The sequence below is a fragment of the Anneissia japonica genome, unplaced genomic scaffold (assembly GCF_011630105.1).
Source record: "Anneissia japonica isolate Jap-2015-1 unplaced genomic scaffold, ASM1163010v1 scaffold7766_len575116_cov191, whole genome shotgun sequence".
Lineage (NCBI taxonomy): Eukaryota > Metazoa > Echinodermata > Crinoidea > Comatulida > Comatulidae > Anneissia > Anneissia japonica.
Window position 1 is genome coordinate 1 of NW_022694700.1, and position 21577 is coordinate 21577.

General features: G+C 34.7%; 1 protein-coding gene across 1 annotated transcript; it reads right to left on the reverse strand.

Annotated features, from left to right (window-relative positions):
- Positions 1-4504: 4504 nt before the first annotated feature.
- On the reverse strand, positions 4505-13167 carry LOC117101156 (ileal sodium/bile acid cotransporter-like). Its single transcript, XM_033241037.1, has 2 exons — positions 12904-13167; positions 4505-6788 (listed from the first exon to the last, which is right to left on the reverse strand). The coding sequence occupies exon 2, from the start codon at positions 6786-6788 to the stop codon at positions 5307-5309; it is 1482 nt and encodes a 493-aa protein (XP_033096928.1). The 5' UTR covers positions 12904-13167; the 3' UTR covers positions 4505-5306.
- Positions 13168-21577: the final 8410 nt, after the last annotated feature.

The following is a 21577-nucleotide window of genomic DNA, read 5'->3' on the forward strand; positions in this document are numbered from 1 at the left end:
ATGACGTTGGATTCTAACTTACCGCGTTGATGTAATTCTTTCTTTTTCTTTTTCTTCCTTCGGAGACAGGCTCCGGAGGAAAAAATATTTTGAATTATTGTAGAACTGATTTTTGAATATTCAAAAACTGGGGGTGTGGGGAAAGGGACGTACGTAACCGCCCTTTTTTCACCAGTTATTAAATATTTAAAAAATTGTATCTCATTGACCGTTCCCTAGTTTTTCGTCAAACAACTTTTTTTCTGTTTTATAAATATCAGTTCTACAACATATCAACATTTTGTTTTTCTCCGGAGTCTGACTTTAATCAATTTCCCTTCTAAATTTGTTAAGAAATAGATATATGTAATTGCTTATATTGTATTTTACTTGCTTGTGCACATATGTATATAATAATAATGATGATAATAATAATAACATGATAATAAAAATAATAATGATTATGATAATGATAATAATAATAATATTAATAATAATAATTAATAATAATAACAATAATGCAAGTCTTATATAGCGCATAATACAAGAAAATTGCCTCTTTTATGCGCTTATATATATATATATATATATATACATATATATATATAAGCGCATAAAAGAGGCAATTTTCTTGTATTATGCGCTATATAAGACTTGCATTATTGTTATTATTATTATTATTAATTATTATTATTAATATTATTATTATTATCATTATCATAATCATTATTATTATACCGGTATATATATATAGGCCTATTATATATATTTAATATATTATATAGGCCTATATATATTAAATAAATATATGTAATTGCTTATCTTGTAATTTGCGTGTGCACATGGATGTAGGCCTACATAATAACAACAACAATAACAATAACAACAGCAATAATAATATTAATATAATAATAATAGGTCTATAATAATAATAATATTTTTCTCATTGATATAATGAGAAATTATTTTGAAATTGCAATAAAAATAAAGTCGTTAAAAAGTATAAAAAAACGGAAACCCAAAATACTTATAATACTAAACAAATTGTGAAGTAAAAAAAAGAAAACCAAGTTCACAACAACCGCGAAGTTAGTGAGATTCGAACTATTGCTGAAAACCTAGGTACGCCTACTTGAAGACGCATAACTATTGCGGCCTATATGAACCGACCCTGTATGGCCAGTGCATTTTGCGTTCAATGTGCAAAAGCGCATAATACAAATCTTTATGCTATAGCGAGCGCCTTGGAAAAAGAAAAAAAAATGTGAGGAAAGAAGTAAATGTAAACGAAAAGAAAACACACACACACACACACACACAAGATGTTAGAGAAGTCTGAAACGGTGGGTATTAATACTGTATTACTGAATATTCTTGTGAAACGCAGATACCCTTTAACTGATATGATTGGAGAATTTTTATTTATTTTAATGATGTAATTAATAATGATAATCATATTTTTTGTAGTCTTTCCATATAACATTTTTTGTAATTTCATTGTATAATGTTGCTATTTTTTAATATTGTAAATGTAAATTTGAATGAAAATGCGCTATATAAATAAATATTATTATTCAAGCAAAGTTCCTTACATCTGGAGGGCAAAGCAACACATCTAGATGCTCAACAGATGATCACGGCCTTGAAGTCGTAGTATATTGTGTGCAACTACCATGAACGTTTGAGGAAAAAAGATTGGAGTTTCATAATAGAATGACCACAAGTTGCAGTCGAATCTTGCAGAGTAAGTAGATACTGGGCGGATGCAGGATTTGGCAGTAGGGGTGCGTGAGAGTCCACATCACCTCAGCCGGCCCCACCATTGTTGGGGATGAGATGCGAAAATTTTGAGAATATGTCCGTAAACTGCACTCTCATACCTTAAAAATCTTATCGGTAATTAATGGTAATTAATATAAGCAATAGGCTACATTAATAAGCCTACAAACATTAATTTTTCTTAATAAAATTTAGCAGGGTGCGATCGCACCGTCTGCACACCAACCCCTCCCCACCCCCGCACCCGCCGCAGAGATACAAGCTGTTTTCGGTCTCCTTTTATGTGATTTCCATTTTAGATAATTCAATATAGATGTTATACACTGTCGATGTCGAACCGGTCGTAACGAGTACAGATCTTGCTGCTCTTTGTTATACTGTTGGCAGTATGACCTGTATAGTATAGTATAGTATAGGATATTATCAAGTCTGCCGCTGACGTTTTGATGGTACCTGAATAGAAAAGGTTTATTCGCCAATCGCCCTCTTTTGAGTTAGCCGGGTGGCAGAGCGAGGGCGTCTTTGTAATTGTAGTTTTATTGCTTAGCTTTTTCAACAACGAGCCCTATTAGAATTTCGACTGATACAGCTCAATTATTCTGGAATGCTATGAATTTTTCATATTGATGATTGCCATATGTAAAATTATTTTGCATTAAATAAAACAAACAATTAAGCTAGCCTAATTGCCTACTTTTGAAAACTTAAAAGGCATCGTTTCAAATCATATATTAATAGGTAGTTTTCGAGATTAACCTTAGCGTTAACGGTGACGTCATAATTTATTCATCTTGCGTTGCGGAGTACGTTAATTTCAGTATTTTACCTGCTCGACGTACGATAGTTACGGGTTTGCGCATACGTATTTCTATTTGTTTACAAAAAGGAGCGGAGCTATCGCGTTGCACGTTGGGTACTAACGTTAAAGTTAAGGTTAACGTCGTGCAGCAAAAACTACCTATTATCTCGTAAATCGTGTTCAAACACCTCTCTTCTTATCGTGTTTGTGTGATTTATGTATAAGCTTGGGTTATGTGTGGGTGATTGTAAAGTGCTATTGTATTATAATAGTTTAAAAACTGAAAAAAGCCAATGATTGCGCAATGCAGACTAGATTCTAGCCCAAACTTTTCAATTCTCATCATCACTACAGGTTTGAGTGTAATTTACTTGCATTGGGGCAGTCAGAATTATAGTTGATGAATAATATACTGTATTTAAAATGTTAATCGTATTCCTACTTACGCCTACTGCACAAGAAAATTTAATGAAAATATTTTATTATTCCAAATTCCATAAGTCATGCTATCAAATCAGTTTACTTTAATACTATTAAAAACTGAAAATCTTCGGAAGAATGATGCCTTTTATTTCATTACTACTAATTCAGACTGAAATGAACTTTGGAAGACTCTGGTGCCCTTTACTTTAATACTCCTAAAAACTTGAAAAATGTTCGGGGGTATGGCGCCCACAGGCGAAATCCTGGCGTCACTTCTGTCTGTCTCTTGATAACATTATCTCAATCAATTCAAACTACAAATATACTGGGAACGTCACCTCAGTCCCCGTCAAATCTTTACCCCTGGAACCCACAAGAGGATCCTGTCGCTTTAACCCCTATGGCCACAGCCAAAACCAATGGGTGCTACTGGTGTGGATGATTTTTATTCTCATGATGTTCTTTTGTGAAATAATACGGAAGTGGTATACTGTTTGTCAAAAACACGAAGTTTGTCTGCACTTGTTGTTAGTTGTTACTTGGTATTTCTACAGCGCTTATCCCTTGCGGTTACAAAGCGTAACTACCCTCCACCAGGGGCTGTCTCTTATACACATCTAGATGTGTATAAGAGACAGCACCAACCAAAACCAGAGTATGCTTTCATAAGCCAATGACCAAAGTAAGTCAATGGTAATAATAAAAAGATTAAAAAAAACTCCCAAACCTAACCCAACATACAATAAACTCAGTTGAACATACATGTTTTAAGGGTTGCCTTAAACTCCTCTGACAGAAGTGTTTATGGAAGGTGGCAGGATATTCCAAAGTCGAGCCTTTGTAGATGGAAAAAATACACTAATGGGACAATGGTCTGACAAGATGTGTTGTGAAGGCCGATCGAGTTGATCGCAAATTTGTACGTTTGTTGATAAATATACTATGGGCATACGCCCAAAAGAGATTTGCAGACTATAAGAGTAGTTTGAATTCAATTCTTTGTGGGACTCGTATAACCAATGGAGTTCACGAAGATGTGGGTATACGAGCTTTACAATAAAATATAAGTCTGGCAGCAGCATTTTGAAGTTTTTTTGCAGTGTAAGTATTTTTCTTTAGTAGACCAGTATGCAGAGAATTGCAATAATCTAACCTCGAAAGTACTAGAGCCCTAACAGCAGCATGACAGGTTTCCCAGTATCAATGAACCTTCGCCACTTTTGAAGAAAAGATTCTTATTTTTGCTGTTTACATCATTGTTCATACGGTTTATTTATTTTTTTTGTAATTATGATACAAGACGCAAACATTTTGTAATAATATCATTATGTATATATACTGTATATTGTTAAATATTGTGATATAGGCCTAGGCTTATGCAAGCTAATATCGCGGTTAGAGATTAAGACAAACAATTGAACCTCTTTTATAGTTATTGTTTGTTTTAACTTTTCGCTCTATGCCGAAAATGTACTGATTTTCAAAAGTATGAATGTACTGCCAGTTAACATAATCGAACACTCATTATATACAAAAACCCGTTTATTCCAAAGTTTCCTCAAGAAAAATTAGGCCTACGTTAATATTCTTTCCATATATTGGAACTAATAATATTAATAATAAAATGAGATCTGCAATCTCAGAAATTATGTTTATTTCAATACAAAAATAGAAAAGTATTTACAGTATAATAAAATGTAGATGCATGGCGATTTAAGCAAATGGCAAAAGACCAAATAAACGTTAGAGATTAGTGTGAGATGCAGTCTATAAAGTGTTACTGTTGTTAATTGTCATTATTATATAAAACTAGTACAGTTCATAATTATAATTTAAAGTAGTTCTTTGCTCTCCATAATCCATAATGTACTTAGTGATCCTCTACTTTTTCTATGTAAAGCGTAATTTCCATAAAATCGCTACACTGTCGCTACAGCATTTTCCCTGCAATCTTTGCACGGCGTAGCTGTCCCCGACGCGATCGGGAACGCTCCCAGATTCAACAGACCAATCAGCGTCGCCAAAGGGGTCGACGATAAAGTGTAGCGATTTTATGGAAACTCGGTTTAGACATAAAGCAACTAACAATTGCTTCCCTCCAACTTGTACTAACTAATATTAAAAACGTTATTATGACGAGCGAAGTCGCATGAAGTAACTACCGACAGTTTAGTCTTGAATTATTTAAATAATTTCGGATTGGTAAGAAGCACACACTTATGAATCATTATAATATTAATGATTAGTTACAACGATATTCTTAATTACTAATGCATAGACCAATACGATAGTGCATGTAATGGAAGTAGGGTTTATTTGGTTTGAATTACACTCCGTCGCAGCCACTCATCTCGTCTAGGTTCCCATGTGTATCTGGTGTTTCATTGTCGTCACTCGAGTAGTCATCTCCAATGTATATCTTTCTCTCCTTCCCTTTCACTTGAGTCAGTTTAGTCCACCCGTTACGTCCCCCGTTATTTACAGCTTCATCCGATTTAATCGTATTTGTCTCTTCTACAACAGGTTGATACACTCTATTCGACAGTTGTTTCATTGCGACATAAATTAAAACTATAATCGTTCCTTCTATCATGGTCAGAATCGCGATCAAAAGTGGGACTCTAGAAATCAGGTCGGCTTCAGGTTGTGGGTAAGAAAGTTTTACCATAGTGGTCGCTAATAAACTATTCTGTACTCCTGTTTCAAATGCAATTGTCAGCGCCTCTGGGGTATTTCTTTGAGTGATCTTCGAAATAGAAAAGCCGGTGATGCCACCAATTAGCGGGAAAATACCGGCGGCAACGTAAATTCGCCACGAAGACTGAAAAATAAACATCTGCGAAGGAATACCTAAACTCAAGGCTATCACTATCAGACCGGCGGCAAATGGTTTCAGAAGCTTAACACAAAGGTCCGCCATTTTGGTAAATTTATATAGTATTATTATACCTATACCGACCGGGATAAGCATTAGTCCAAGTTGCATAATAATGTCTTTATACGGCGTTTTCAAACCTTCGCTCGTGAATGGTTTTGCATAGATTTCCATATTAAGTGGCATCATCCCAAGGGCTAAGAAACTCGAGCAGAAGGTCATAGTTAAACTGAGAACGAAGTCACAGTCAAGCAGCAGAGAGAACACATTACTAAGCCATCCGCCTGGACAAGATCCGTCAATTAAAAGTCCGATGGCGACTGCGTCCTGTAATGATAAAATCTTAGCAACAGAAAAAGCTAACCCCGGCATTATCCCGAACTGGCATATTATTCCTGTAACTACGCCGTAGGGTCGACGTAATTTTCCCCAGATTATCCTCAGATCCATCTTTACTCCCATTGTGACGTACGAGATTATCATCCAGCTCAGCAGCGAGTAAGTAAATGCACTGTCGATTACGCTTGGTTTACGCAAGACTTTCACACGGTAACTAGGTTTTAACTCGCATTCACTATCTGAAAATGTTAGGACGATTTTAAACTGTCCGATACCGAGTTTCAAGCCTAGTATTCCTAAATGCAATTCATCTTTCATAATTTCATCATTAGTAGAATTTATCTCTTTATCAGGCATATCATTGAACTTTACATGGAAGATGTCTTCGTCCATATTTGCTAAAGAAAACGTGGCGTTTGACTCAGTATATGTGATATTGATGACAACGTCTTTCAATTCGCTTTCGGTGACAAAAATGACCACTTCCTGGTCTTCCTCTCCACTGAGGTTCAATTCATTCGTCAAGCAGTTGGATTGCGACGACAATCGAACAAGTACACTGAATACCAACACATATCTTGTTAGAGCATTCATCTGTAAAAATAAAAAGTACCGCATGTAACTAACGACAATTGCTTCGAACTTTAAAACAAAAATTCTAATTTAATAAAATCCTTACAATTTGTATAATATAGATAGAAAACATTTGCTTCTCTTTAACATAAAACAAAAATCATTTGATACGCCTTTTCTTAACCATTTCAAACGAAAATTTCACATAAACTCTAAACTATCTTGCGGTAAACCTACGCAGGCATTGTGGTGGTTTTCTTTCATTCTCTGACGTCACGATTTTGATACAGCGCTAATATCGAACATGACCAAACTGTCACATATCTATAAAATATGCCCTCTTCTGCATATTATTTTCAGGCTGCTAGATCTTATGTGAAATACTTGTATATATAAAGTGATTTGAAGGCCTATGGGAAAATCCAGAAACAGCAAGAGGAATAATGTAATGACTACAAATTGAAACGTAACAGAAGAGGCATATGACAGAGAAAGGAAAAAAAACTCAGCCTCCACCGGGACTCGAACCCCGGGACTTTCGCATATATGGCGAACATCATAACCACTTGAGCACGAAGGGACTGTGATGATTCAAGCGTCCGAAACAATCTAAGTTTCTATCATTCTTTAAAACGTGCCTGACATCACGATATATACGTGCCTGACATGTATAAGAGACAGCTAATGCATAGACCAATACGATAGTGCATGTAATGGAAGTAGGGTTTATTTGGTTTGAATTACACTCCGTCGCAGCCACTCATCTCGTCTAGGTTCCCATGTGTATCTGGTGTTTCATTGTCGTCACTCGAGTAGTCATCTCCAATGTATATCTTTCTCTCCTTCCCTTTCACTTGAGTCAGTTTAGTCCACCCGTTACGTCCCCCGTTATTTACAGCTTCATCCGATTTAATCGTATTTGTCTCTTCTACAACAGGTTGATACACTCTATTCGACAGTTGTTTCATTGCGATATAAATTAAAACTATAATCGTTCCTTCTATCATGGTCAGAATCGCGATCAAAAGTGGGACTCTAGAAATCAGGTCGGCTTCAGGTTGTGGGTAAGAAAGTTTTACCATAGTGGTCGCTAATAAACTATTCTGTACTCCTGTCTCTTATACACATCTAGGGCAAAGCAACACATCTAGATGCTCAACAGATGATCACGGCCTTGAAGTCGTAGTATATTGCTGTCTCTTATACACATCTAGATGTGTATAAGAGACAGCTTAAATATTTTTTTAAGTTGTTTTTCCCGTAATAAAATGCGGTATATATATATATATATATATATTATTCATTTATATACAGTATAGGCATTTAAATTGCCTATACTTTTATGTTTTTAAATGTGAATACCATGAATATATGTTGCTATCATAAACATAAGCGGCCATAAAGGAGACTACTTATACAAATGAAATACAAACACTATCTCACCCAGGTAATTTGATTCTTTTTTTACGTTCTCCAATGTAATGCTCATTTGACAGAAGTAGCCAATAGAAGTCTTGGACATGCCCGTGTAATTACAAATTAATGTTCTGAAACGTTGGCAGATGTTCCTCAATCGAGTTGAAAAGTTCAAATTATCAATCTTCTAATAATCAGTTCATGTGCTTTATTACCATGAGTCATTATTTGTATTGTAGATTTAGCTTAACGGTATCACCAGTATAATTCAAGCACTGTAGGCTACATCAGCATAAAATAATGTGCCCGCACACTGATGAACATTTTAAATTATCTAATTTGCTGTACAGTATTAAAATCTGTTATATGTCATGCTTAATTTCTAGAATACATTTCTGAAAAAGGGGTCTACCACGTTTTTAATATAGACGATATAGGCCTACTTTACATGTTTTGCTTTTATCGCATCCAACAGCAAGTAACTCGCCAAACGTTTCTCTTTTACAGTACAATAGATTGTACTCAAAACTTTATGACTAGAAGGCAAGCATCTTAACCACTGACCTATATAACTCTCCATAAGGTTTTTATTTTTTTATTTTTTATTTTTTTATTTTTTTTTTATGAGAGTGGGATATCAAATATAAATGTCAATTAATGACAATTGTACATAATTCATACATTATGATTGACTCATTATTATTCAAAAATACAAAAACGTTTCAAACGTATTTGTCTACTACTTTGAATAATACTTTTAGGATATTAATGTATTCGTGCCAACCTACAGCTCAGGAAAGTCATCGCCCTATTGACTGCGCATGTGAGGTTGTATGACTTAAGACTCTGCATTTATTTATTTCATGTTGGAACCACATTTATTATTACATGTAATATGAACAACAATATTCGGTGTAAATACCAAGCACATCACCCACGAAAGCCCAAAGAAGACCTGTTCTTTCTGGTGGTGATTGGACAGTATACCGGGAAACATAGGCCTACCCTATTGTTTTCAGAAGAGTGTACTGCGTTCTTCAAGATACACACGGGACTAAGGCTTAAACGTCTCATCCGAAAGACGGTGCGCTATATTGAAACTTACATCAGTTGAAACAGAAGAAGAGTACTAAAAAACAATAGAATTATCACAAATATATGGATTAGTTCGAATCCCAATATTGACGAGTTGAGGAATGCTCTGTAATAACTCCTTCAATTGTCTATATTCAACATCTTTTTTATACTTTTGGCATTTCATGGCCGACATATCAGTCATTATTAAAATTGCATTAACCGAAAGGTCCACAGATAAATCTCAGATAAGAAAGTATAATAATGTAGGTCTACATGCCCCCATGTTCCAAGTACTGAAATTCATTAATGCATTACAAACGTACTTAGGAAAGTCATTGCCTTAATGGCTGTGGCTGACGATTCTTTAACTACCGTTTGGTTAAACCCTATTGAGACAGACTACAAAAAACAAAAAACAAAAATAAACAAAAAAACAAAACAAAAAAACAAAACAAAACAAAAAAAAACGCGTGGCAAAATCTTTTTGGTCAACTTTATTCTTTTTTGGTTGGAGGGGTTTATCTATACCGAATTTGTTATTTATGATTAGGACCAATGAAGGAGAACCACAATACTTCTAAGAGAAAATTGAATAGGCCTACTGTGAGGTCCTTGCACTGACCTGAAAAACAATGTTCAACAAGTGTTTTGAGAGTGTCAGAGAATAAATATACCTGGTCACCCATGGACACCACTTCCCACATCATACCACGCATTCCATATCTTATTTTTTTTCATTTGACATCCGATACTGGGAACTCGACAAACTTGCTAATTTTTAATAATGAACACCCACGTCCAGGTGTACCTTCTTATAATGTAATGGGACACTACATTTGCTTTGGGCTAAACAAATACGACATTTCCTTCCGTTATGCAAAAAGAGGAAAGTGTGTTTATATTTTACAAATATTAAAACACGAACTGCAGGCTACATGTCTTCTACGAGCTATATGAGTGAAAATGAATCTATGGCATTACTGTATTATGAAATATGATTAGCCCCTTTCTCCATTTTAACCTCAGACTCATGGTATGTTTAATGCTGATTTATTTGCAACCAGATGCAAGCAGATAATATTATTATTATTATGGTATTACTTCTATGCACTGAAAGTTCACAGCATGTGGAAGCTCAAATTTATAACAAAACAGCAGAGATGCTTCTCTGGTTTAAGCCGTAAATCAATGTTGACAGAATGTCGCTTGCTTGAAATCTTTAAACTCTCTATTAAAATAGCCTAGACCTACAATAAATGCTTGTAAAACTTAAAGATTACGCCAAAAAGCTGATCATAATAGGCCTTATAAATTATAGACAGATGTAGGTCTACAGAGAAGATGTAAGCAACTTAAATACAGTGATATTATGGACGGCTGAATGGCGATGCCCGAAGACGCTTGTATTTACATTATACGTTACGGCAACTTTACAGTTTTTCTTCATGCGTTTTACTATAAATATACATTAATTTATTTATGTACAAAGCGTTACCGCAAGACTTTGACGATATGTGATTCCCAATTATAACATTTTTTATGTATATTTAGAAAATATCGAGGTTCATGTGCGTTTGCTTGCATTACTTTCTTTTGCCTTATTACATTTAAGTTTTTTACATGACTAAACATTATCGTGTTTTTTCTATTTACTTTACCTTGATGTCCCGTTTCAAATTTGAATTGTTTTTATCTCTGCTTAAGTATGTTGTAAACTTTACTGTATTGTTTTTGTACGTACCTTCTATTGAGAAGTATGCCACTGATGGAAAAGTGTAGTTCCTAATAAACTAATATTATTATGAACCAGATGCCATACTTCTTATTATTAGTTAAGTTATAGCCTATATCATTGCTACAGAGGGTAAAGTTATGTTGTTTATTGCTATACTATACTCTAAACGTATGAAAAACACTATTTCAGTATGATCATTTATATATGATTTTATATATTTGTTTGTTTATAATATTATATATATATATATATCATTATTATCGGCCTATTGTTATTATATACGACTATATCATTATCACCTTCGTTTTGTAAATATCATTTTGATTTGGATTGGATTGGATACGGTATATATCCTCTGATACCTTTGTTATACTTCAAAATATGCCACAGAAAAAAAATCAAAAATCATATATATATATATACTGTCTCTTATATAACATAATGTAGGTCTATATAAGAGTTGATATTTGTAGATAATTATATGAATTGATAGAATTTTAGTCTAGTGAAAAATCTTATTCCTACATTTTCGCCGGATATTAAATAACATTTTCTTACCATAACGTACTTGCTGTGTGTGTGTGTGTTTTTGTTTTTGTTTTTTGCATGGTATGTGTTTTAGTGGTTAAAATAAATAAAAGTGTCTTAATTTTATTAAAATGGGCACAGATATTCAAAATTCTTTATAACTATTGAATGAAAGTTAAATATTTAAATAAACAATAAAATACGCACTGTTCCATTGTATAATAATAACTTATTTAATATAATAATTACAATGGAATAATGCGTATATATTTGTTTATCTTAAAGAATGTTTAGCTTTCATTCACTAGGCCTAGCTTCAAACTGAAATACATGACTGGCTTGGTTTGCTTTCTACACTTCATAATGAAAGTCGTGATCAGCTCAACAAGTGGTTCCTTTCTGGTATGATTTTCTTCGTCTTTTTAGGTTTTTGATGGAAAATAGGGTACCAGCGCCACAGAAAATTGTTCCGTCGCGGAATAGCCAACCTCATATGCTTAGAATACTTAATTAGCATAATGTATAGACCTAAGAGTAAAGAAATTATAATAAGCATCAATTTGTATAACCACCGTATTTTGTCGTATCTCATCTAAGCATATCTAGGCCTATTTTCAGTCCAAAAATATATTATGTGTTGACACAATTTAGTTTCTACTGTTATTAAATATTAAATAAACCAGATTATTATAAATGACCCACATCTCTAAATCAGGTCACGTTGTAATTAAGCCGCACTTTACGGTGTCAGTCTGTTCATAATTACAATGTTCATAGACAAGCCGATCCAGTGTTGTTATTAGAACATTACGAGATATTTACACGACAGTGCAAATCGCGCACATATGAATTCTACGCTTAGCTATGCTGTGGTTTTTGAGTATTGTCTCTCCGGAAATCAGGGCTTAACCCAACATAACCTATACCTGGAATCATAGAAAAGAGAGAGAGACAGAGAGAGAGAGAGAGAAAGAAAGGGAGAGAGCTACATATTATTATCATCATACCTACAGTACCGGTAATGCATTCAAAAGTAATGTATACGCCGGGTTCTTAGCATAGAAAAGCAATAAAATTCATATAGGCCAAATAAAATACACGTCAAAATCTTTAGTCAGTCAATAAAAATGTATCAAATTCAATAGGCCTATTAAAAATCATGGCCTAATTACAACAACACGTTACCCTATGACCAGGAATTTAATTGTTTTTAACTATGAGGACTCATCAGAACTTCCTGATGTTCAATTCATTGACTTTATTATAGTATACACAAACATATTATTACCTCTTGGACCTGCCTATTTCCTTTTTACAGAATTATATATAGTGTACAGAATTTTTTAATTATCTCGATTTATTTTTGTTATGCTTTCTTACCTTTTAGTGTGAAATTCGCAAGATTTGGCAAACAGTATATTATTCACAAACCACGTGATGGGAATGTTAAGTTTCTCTATAAGCCTAGGCCTACAGAACACATGTTCCATCCGTTGATAAAGCTAATAATTATTCGTGGCATATGATAAAATTCTCTCTTGATTACAGTATCATCTTTTCCATTTCGGAAAATATTATTAACGGAAGAAGAGCGTCCCACTCGGCACAGTTCCCAAGCTAGTCTAACAACATCTAACTGCATGGTCGTATTATAAGGATAGCTTCGCTGCATGCAGTATGCAATTAACAGTGCGACAGACCATCAGGGTTTGATTTAAATGATTACCCTAATAATAATAGTGGAATTTCTCCCAGGTTACCATGTCAGTGTTATGACATAAAATGTCCTCCCAAAGGAGAGTGGAAATATTGAGCAAGTGGTTTACAATGGATGCAAACACTAAAAGGTCGATCGATGTCATAGCCACCGGATTAGGCGAATGAAAGCGAGGTAAATAGATGTTTAAAGTGGCTCTCGAGAAAATGAAAAAAATTTCACGCACGTACATCATTTTATGCCTGTTGGAATGGTAAGAATACCATTATGTTATTCTGTGTTATTATGTGTTATAGCTTATCGCTTCGTGAACTAATGTACGTGCAAAATGACGTCAGCTCAAAAATGTTACTTTAACTTTAAATATCAGAATTAATAAAATATCCGCATTTTTTTGGTAAATCTTATTACCACCACATGTGCTTATTATTATGGTGTAATAAATCTCTAGATTGATGTGTACGAATAGTACAATAAAACATATTTAAACCAGAAGAATTATATTCACCCCCAAATTCAATATTTTCAAGTTTTTTCTTCTCTTAAATCACTTTATAAAAAAACTATTTAAAAAAATGACTATAAAAAATCACTTTCCCAGATGTTTAATTCTAGATGCATAGCCATTAATCATAGGACATTACGGCATTTTTCTGATCGACCCTTAACATGTGTTTATACCCTTGACACTTGAATTTTGGCTTGGGCCTAGTGTTTTTGTGTTCGTGCATTGCTATAAATTTATGTTGTTTTCTACAAGCTCTCTAGTGTGCTATACTGAATATTAGGATTGCATTTTGACTGAAAACAAATATTGTAGGCTATGGGATATTTGGGTAGGGAGTTTGCTGAAAAATGCTGCTCTCTGAAAAGCGGGGTTTGCCAAAACCCATGTAAAAATCTCCTGGCTACCGTACCTGTGGTTACACATCAGCAACCTTGGATCAACTATTTTTCTTTAGATGTCTGTTGATTTACGTAATTTCGTAAAATAACCGTGTTGTTTTGGGACAGTAACGTGCTACACTCACATTCTTACTTGCTACTTCTTAATAAGGCTGTGTTTTTGCTGCTTATTAGGCCTATGCCTATAAATAATTATCAATTATTTATCAAGCTGGCCTGGTAAGTTATAATGAAGAAACCATCCAGTCTATAGTCAGGCGTATTCATTATACATTAGGCCCCATAAAAAAATTTATTAGTTTATCACCCCCTCCCTCATCACTTTTGGGAAAATTCTGATTTTTTTTTTCAATCACATATATTTCTATCTCATTTCGTTTTTCCATCTTTTTTAACTTGAAACATCAGGATTTCTTGCAGATATGTGTACTGGTACAACAAAAACTTCTTTTTTAATATAAATTTCATTCCATTTTTTATGACTTTTTATAAATTTGTCCTTAACCATTGATTTACTTGCGAACATCGGTAAAATGGGGGCGGGGTTAGCAAAAAAAAAAACCTCCCTCCCTCATCAGTTTTTATTTTTTATAGGGTGATAAACTAATACTTTTTTTATGGTGCCTTACTAAGCACGTGGTTAGCTTCTATGCCAGTGCATGGCTATGTATAGCTATGTAGGCCTATATAAACACATCCTGATTGAAGACAGTGCTGAATTCATTACCATGTGATATGTACAATATTTTCGAGTGTAGGGGTGGAAATACATAGATAATTGATTTGGATTTGAACTATAGTAAGCCTACACCCCTTCCTTAATAGAAGACACTTACATTGTATTATGCCCAACTCCTATAAATTGACGACACAAAGCCACAATATTGGTCAAAAGCATTAAAATTGCTTGAGGAAGCATTGAATCGCCATCAAATAACTGGTAGCATAGAAAAAATATTGATATAGCTTTACATTGGAATAGCATTGAAATTGCTTTAGGAAGCATTAAAATAGCTGGTAGCATAACATAGGTTTATGAAAAACTGAAATAGCTGTACATAAAATAGCTATAAAGCATTTACAAAATAGCAACATTGGTCAAATCAATAGAAAGCATGTTAACAGCATGCACTTTACTATGAACTTGCTAGTAGCATGAAACTAGCTTTAGCATGAAATTTTGCAAAGCACTGAAATAGCTATATAGCTATTGGTCAAGAGTGGCGGATCCAGAGATGTCCGAAATGGGGGAGTGGGGAAGAGCGCAAAAGTGAGCCGATCGAGGTAACACTAAGCTAGGGGGTCCGGGGACATATGCTCCCGCGAAACGTTTGTTTTCTGGATGTCCACAAATAACGTCTGAGGCGTTTTGGGAGATCAATATTTTCTTTTTCTTTCTTTTATTTTTACTTTCCAAAAGGGAGAGGGGCCGCGGCGGCCCACCCCCACCCCTAAATCCGCCCCTGGTCAAATCAATAGAAAGCATGTTAACAGCACGTTTTACCAACATGAACTTACTGGTTACATAAAATAGCTTTTAGCAGAAATAGCTTTGCAAAGCGTTGAAATAGCTATAGTAGGCCTAGGCTGCTAGGATAAAATAGCTTTACAAAGCATTGAAATAGCTTTACAAAGGATATTTTCGCGAATGTCTAAGATGGTAGATTCAACAAATATTCTACCCTATTATTATAATATAGACCTACTATATTTGCATTGATTTTTTTTTCTTACAAATTAATTAATTTAAGCTATATTCAATTGTAACCCATCTTCTTATACAATAAAATTATGAATTGTATGTCTGTGTGCCAACACCCGGTTCTAATGAAACAATTTTACGTTTTTGATTTGTCCTCTAAATAAGAGACACTTTTAAGCAGACATTTTTTTTTTGTCCCGAAGGTGTCCTTTAAGAGTTGTACTGTATAGGACCCCTAGTTCTTAATAGGCGGCCCGCGAGCCAAATTTGGCCCGTGAGGGAATTTAATTTGGTCCTTGACATAAAAATAATTTTTAAAAAATACAGAAAAAAAGTATTAATACAAAAAAAAAATAAAGACAAAAATGCAACTCCTGGGTAATGTGCACTGGGTGGTTTTGAAAATGAGCAAGATGATATAGGTCATAAATAGAATAAATAGCGATAAAAATCGATCACTAGGTGCGTTTCGTGGTCCTATTCTTCTCTGTCCGTCAAACAAGCCAAAATCGCGTTATGCTCTAGGGTTTACTCCTCTCAGATCTACAATTAAACCCTGTAAACAGTACGGTACCATAAAAAAAAAAGCCTCCCAAGATTAGTAGGCCTACTTTAATTAGCTCTGCTAAGTTTAACATAGCAGCCCAGAAGAAGTAAACATTTTATCATATATGTTAACATTTTTAGGTTTGCAGAGTCCGGATGCCTGATTTATGACCCATAAGAAGCCAATAATTAATAGATAGGTTTTACAGTTATTGAAGTTCATCAAGCCTAACTGTAGCCCTTCTTTATCTGCACATTTGTATAAATGCCTTTTACAGAAAAACCAACTATTTTATCTGATTTGTGAAAAATAGTAAAAGTGGAAGCATGTTAAATCGTAAAATTAAAACAAACAGATATTGAAGTCATTCGTTTCTACAGCAATAAGATTTTACAATGTTTTGGTATCAAATTTCTCTTAACTTCCATTTTTAAACCGATTTTTAACTGAGGAGTACTGTTATATGTATTTGCATATCTTTGTTGTTTGTATGTTTTGCTGTAAAGGTCAAATAAGTTTCCCAATTTTGGGATAATAAAGGTTTATTGAATTGAATTGAACTGTAACTTTTTATCAAGGATATTTATTGGCAACAGAGGAAGCTAGAAGGCATGGCTTGCTATTTAGGAATATGGTATTGAGACCGACATCGATCACATGAGACGTCACATATCATACATAGGTCACACCTGTTAAAATATACAACAGAACACAAACGGAAATTTATCGATACTATATTAGGTATAGCAGCAGCGGCGCTACGGATTGATGACAGGAATACTTTTCCCTGACGTCGGGGATACTAAAAGAGTTGCATGGGGAGGGGGAAGGAGGATCTAAAGGCAGTCATTTCACACGAAAGGTCAGAGGACGACGGCCTGAGTGGAAAATACTTTTGAACACATGAATGATATATGGAAAATTGAATATAGTTATAAATTGAATATAGTTATAAATTATGACGGCTTTTAGGCCTAGAACATCGCATCGGAAAATTACAGTTTTCTGATTTCATTTATTTTCATAGTAGCATACTTAGGAAAAAACTCTTAATTATTTGTTTACAGTGGTACTTCTGATTATTTAAGCCTTTTATTACAATTCAAGAAAATTCAAAATGTTAAGTCTGAGCGTCCCATTTCCGGTCATCTAGAGGTGCCATAATAATAATTTTCTTACCTCAGCCTCAACCATGGCGGGGCCCCGGTGGTGAACCGCCCACCCCATCTGTTAAAGTTTTTCCCTGGGCCCTCCTATTTCAAATTACTGTATCCGCCACTGGTGTTGTGCTAGTATGTTTTCACTCGTTTTTAATATTGCTTATAATTATTAATTTTTTATAGTATACGACTTTTTTAAAGTTAATAAATTTTAATAACTACGTGTTTTAAGATTTATTTATTTTTTGTTTCAAGATGTATTGTCCATTGCTAATGTAAAAAAAATCATAAAAAATAATTTTGAAATAAACTTGCTCAAATTGCAATAGCATACAAATTATTAACTTGTGCATAATTTAAAAAATGTTAAACCAAAAAATTATAATAAAAATAATAAAATATTCCAGTGACTGGAAGTATTTCTATCATTTTTCGCTGTAAACTGATGGGTAGACATTTTTTTAAATACACTAATTTCAATGTTCAAGTTGATAACTTTTATGTTACTGTACTTCAAAATGGGCAAGTTAATTTCAAAAAATATTTTTATGACTTTTTTTTTGGTATTTAGCATGGGACAATACATTTTAAACAGTATTTCTGATTACTCAAGCTTTTTATTAAAATTAATTGTTTCTTTTTATAACTAAAACGTCTAGTCACATCCGCTCGTGTCGCTAGGATTTCCCCACGGTCACCCGTCTTCCTATTCCACCTCCAATTTCCCGTACGTTAAGTCAACAGAGGGGAGATTTTCTTAAAGGATAATCGAGATCAACGCAACAATGGAGAGGGACCTAATTCACTGGAGATTTTGGATGAAATAGTTCGATTTCCCTGGCCAGCGGCCGAACTGTCTATTAACAGTTAAGAGTAGGGAAAATTTACAGAGGCCGAGAAACCATGACATGGTCAATCAGAGGACACTAACTCCCCTCGACTCTCACATAGGACTGCTGCTTTAATATACGGCTTGGCTCACAACCAAAAAACATGCAGATGCGTTGCATGCTACTCAGTTGTAATATGTAGGCCCATCTTCGCCGCACGACGTTAAGGTTAACTTTAACGTTAGTTCCCAACATGCAGCAAACCTGTAAACAAATCGAAATACGCATGCGGCGCAAACCCGTACGTAAAGCACGTAAAGTAAAGAAATTACCGTACTCCGCAACGCGCAAGATGAATAAATGTTGACGTCATCCGTTAACATTAAGCTAGTTAACGTTGTGCGGCGAATACTACCCATAAACGTACTCCGCAACGCGAGATGAATAAATTATGTCGTCATCCGTTAACGTTAACGTCTTGCGGCGAAAACTACCTACTATTATCCTGTTTTCCATGCAAACGTCAAATTGAAATGTTATTACAAAACCACCTGTTATCTGTGAAGTTTATTCAGGCGACCCGTTAGAATTGGAAGTGCAACTTTGTTAGACCAAAAAATTCGCTTCGTGTTGGTATCTGAAAGCTTACATTAGGGAGTCGAGTCGTTTATTTGGTATGACCACCATAGCCAGCATCACACATTTCATTTCTTTGCACTTCATTTCATTTGTTTTGTAGCTTCAATGTTAGAGTTAACAAAAACTGTATGTAACTATACTGTATAACGAAAAAATTAAGGCAGTTTGAATCTAACTCCAGAGAAACTGATTAAAGTTAATTATCGTTATTCTATAATAGAGTTCGCCCTCCAATTCGGAGAGACGACCCTCTAATTCAAAACCTCTTTCAAAATACCAACTACCAATCTTTTATCACAAATATAACCCTTTAATTGGAGACTATTTGCCTCTTGTTTTACACGAGTAATTGTTTAATTTAAAAAATATCAATGAAGATGATATACAATTTAAAATTGCAAAATAATTCCAATTTTACATTGTTCATTCAATGATTGTAACTTACATCAACTCCTAGAGAGCCGCCTGATAAAGATTCATTTTGCAGTTCCTTCAGGTTTGTGAGGTTGCCACATTATATGTTCTCTACAATTCATTAATGGTGTCTGCCTTTGTAACTGTATACTATTCTCAAGTTATTTTTGACGAAATAAAGGGAATAAAATATACAGTAGAGTAAAGTTCACAGTGTATAATTTGACGTCACAAAACAGGCGAGTTCAAAACTTGTGGTTTCGTGAGAACAGATTGGAAACTTTGAAGCACTTTATTTTATGTTTGTCTTGGGAGTTAGCAGGTTCCATATGTCTTCATAGTAATCGAATCTTCTGAATTTAGAGGTAACCCACTGGCGAGAAGTTTAAAAGTGCGATTCAGTGTAATGACACGCAATTGGGCTCCAATGTAGAATTACTTATTGGTCAGCGCACGTCCATCGGGCGGTCCGGGCTTGCGTGTCCATTTAGGTGGCCTCTAATTGCCTCACTAATATGCCTTTAATAGGCATTGGAGTGAACAAGAAAATGACCTACTTTATGCATTTTGTGTCCAAAGATTCTAAATATAGATGTAAAACTATATATTCTTCAATAGAGTCTACGCCTATGTTCCTATGTTTCGCCTATGTTACTTAATTTACTAATGTGTGGCACGTGCAATTTATGATTGATGATGTTTACAACCCAGTTTATAACGTTATAAATATTTGATTAACAATCGGGTTCAACAAATCGAAGTCTGATATCACGAGATGGCAAAATTTGAAAGACAGACCGATTTCTAAACGTAATATATGTATATGTAATATTAATCTTTTATCGTGTAACATGTTATTTCTGTTTTTGTAACATAATTTTTGTCAATAATAATAATAATAATAATTTTTTATTGGTCCTCATTCTAATAGGCAATCAGAAATTCGCAGTGGCGTAGCTAGAGGTTTTGGCGCCCGGGGGAAAGAGTAAAAATTGCGTCCCCCCCATTATAATTATAATATTTTGAAATTAATTGATATTGGTTGTATAGACTTTAAGCATAATGCGTACTGTACGTCTATCGGGACGTCCATATAATGCACTGTCTAAATAATATTATTTAAACCCGAATAACTATTATTATTCTAGCTCTCGTATGTTCTTTCTTACCAGGGATTGGGGCCAGGATTTGCCCCAGGGGGTCCAATGTTGTGGGGGGGGGAGATGCCCCGACGAGGGGGAAGATTTCCTTGAAGAGAGCAAAGTGGGATGTTCGAGCGTCGCTTAAAATCTTCCGAAAGTGGCCTAGAGTCTACTAATATTTACAAAATACATAATTTTTTTTCTCCCCAACGAATTACGGTTTTCCTCCCCGACGAAAGGGGGGGGGGGGGAATATATACATTTTTTTCTCCCCAACGAATTACGGTTTTCCTCCCCGACGAAAGGGGGGGGGGGGCGCAGCTATCACCGAAGGGGGCCCTGGCGCCATACCTGTCTCTTACTATTGAACCTGCATTACAATGTTCGGAACTTTGTACGGTATACAACTTTACCATTATCCATACATCTCAGTATTCTTATTCTATATATTTATCTTATACTAGAGTCTTGTAAGTTGCTGAATTTTTAACATTGTTTAAACTTGCAACTGAATTTTGTGTGCTTTTGTATCAGCAAATAAGTTAATAACATGATCAAAGTTAGCAATGTTGTCTGCTTCATCACGCTCAAAAAGTAGTGCCAAAGCAGATAGTCTCGCTTTTCCCATCTTGGCTCTGAGAAATGGCAGGATGAGCTTTAGTCATGTAGTAATTACAAAATAGGATAAAAAAACAACAAGAGAAAACGGTCGAAATGGACTGAAAAGAAATCACAATATATGAATTTGCCAATAAAAAAACAACATTCGGATTCTTATTAAAATATTCATGCCTGACCAAAAATACATCAATTTCGTCGTGTTTTTCTAAAATGTGCTTATTTTTTACTCTCATTCTCCCATTTCAGCTCCCCCTCAAACGTGGCACCGGCACGTGCCCCCCCCCCCCTTTGACCCCTAGCTACACCACTGGAAATTAGGGCTGAGCCCATGGGGATACCCGTTCGCAGTGCAGCGCCAAACAACTACAACATAATG

What these genes read in the sequence shown, in the direction of transcription:
- LOC117101156 (XM_033241037.1), bottom strand. Translation starts at nt 6,788, where the DNA reads ATGAATGCTCTAACAAGATATGTGTTGGTATTCAGTGTACTTGTTCGA.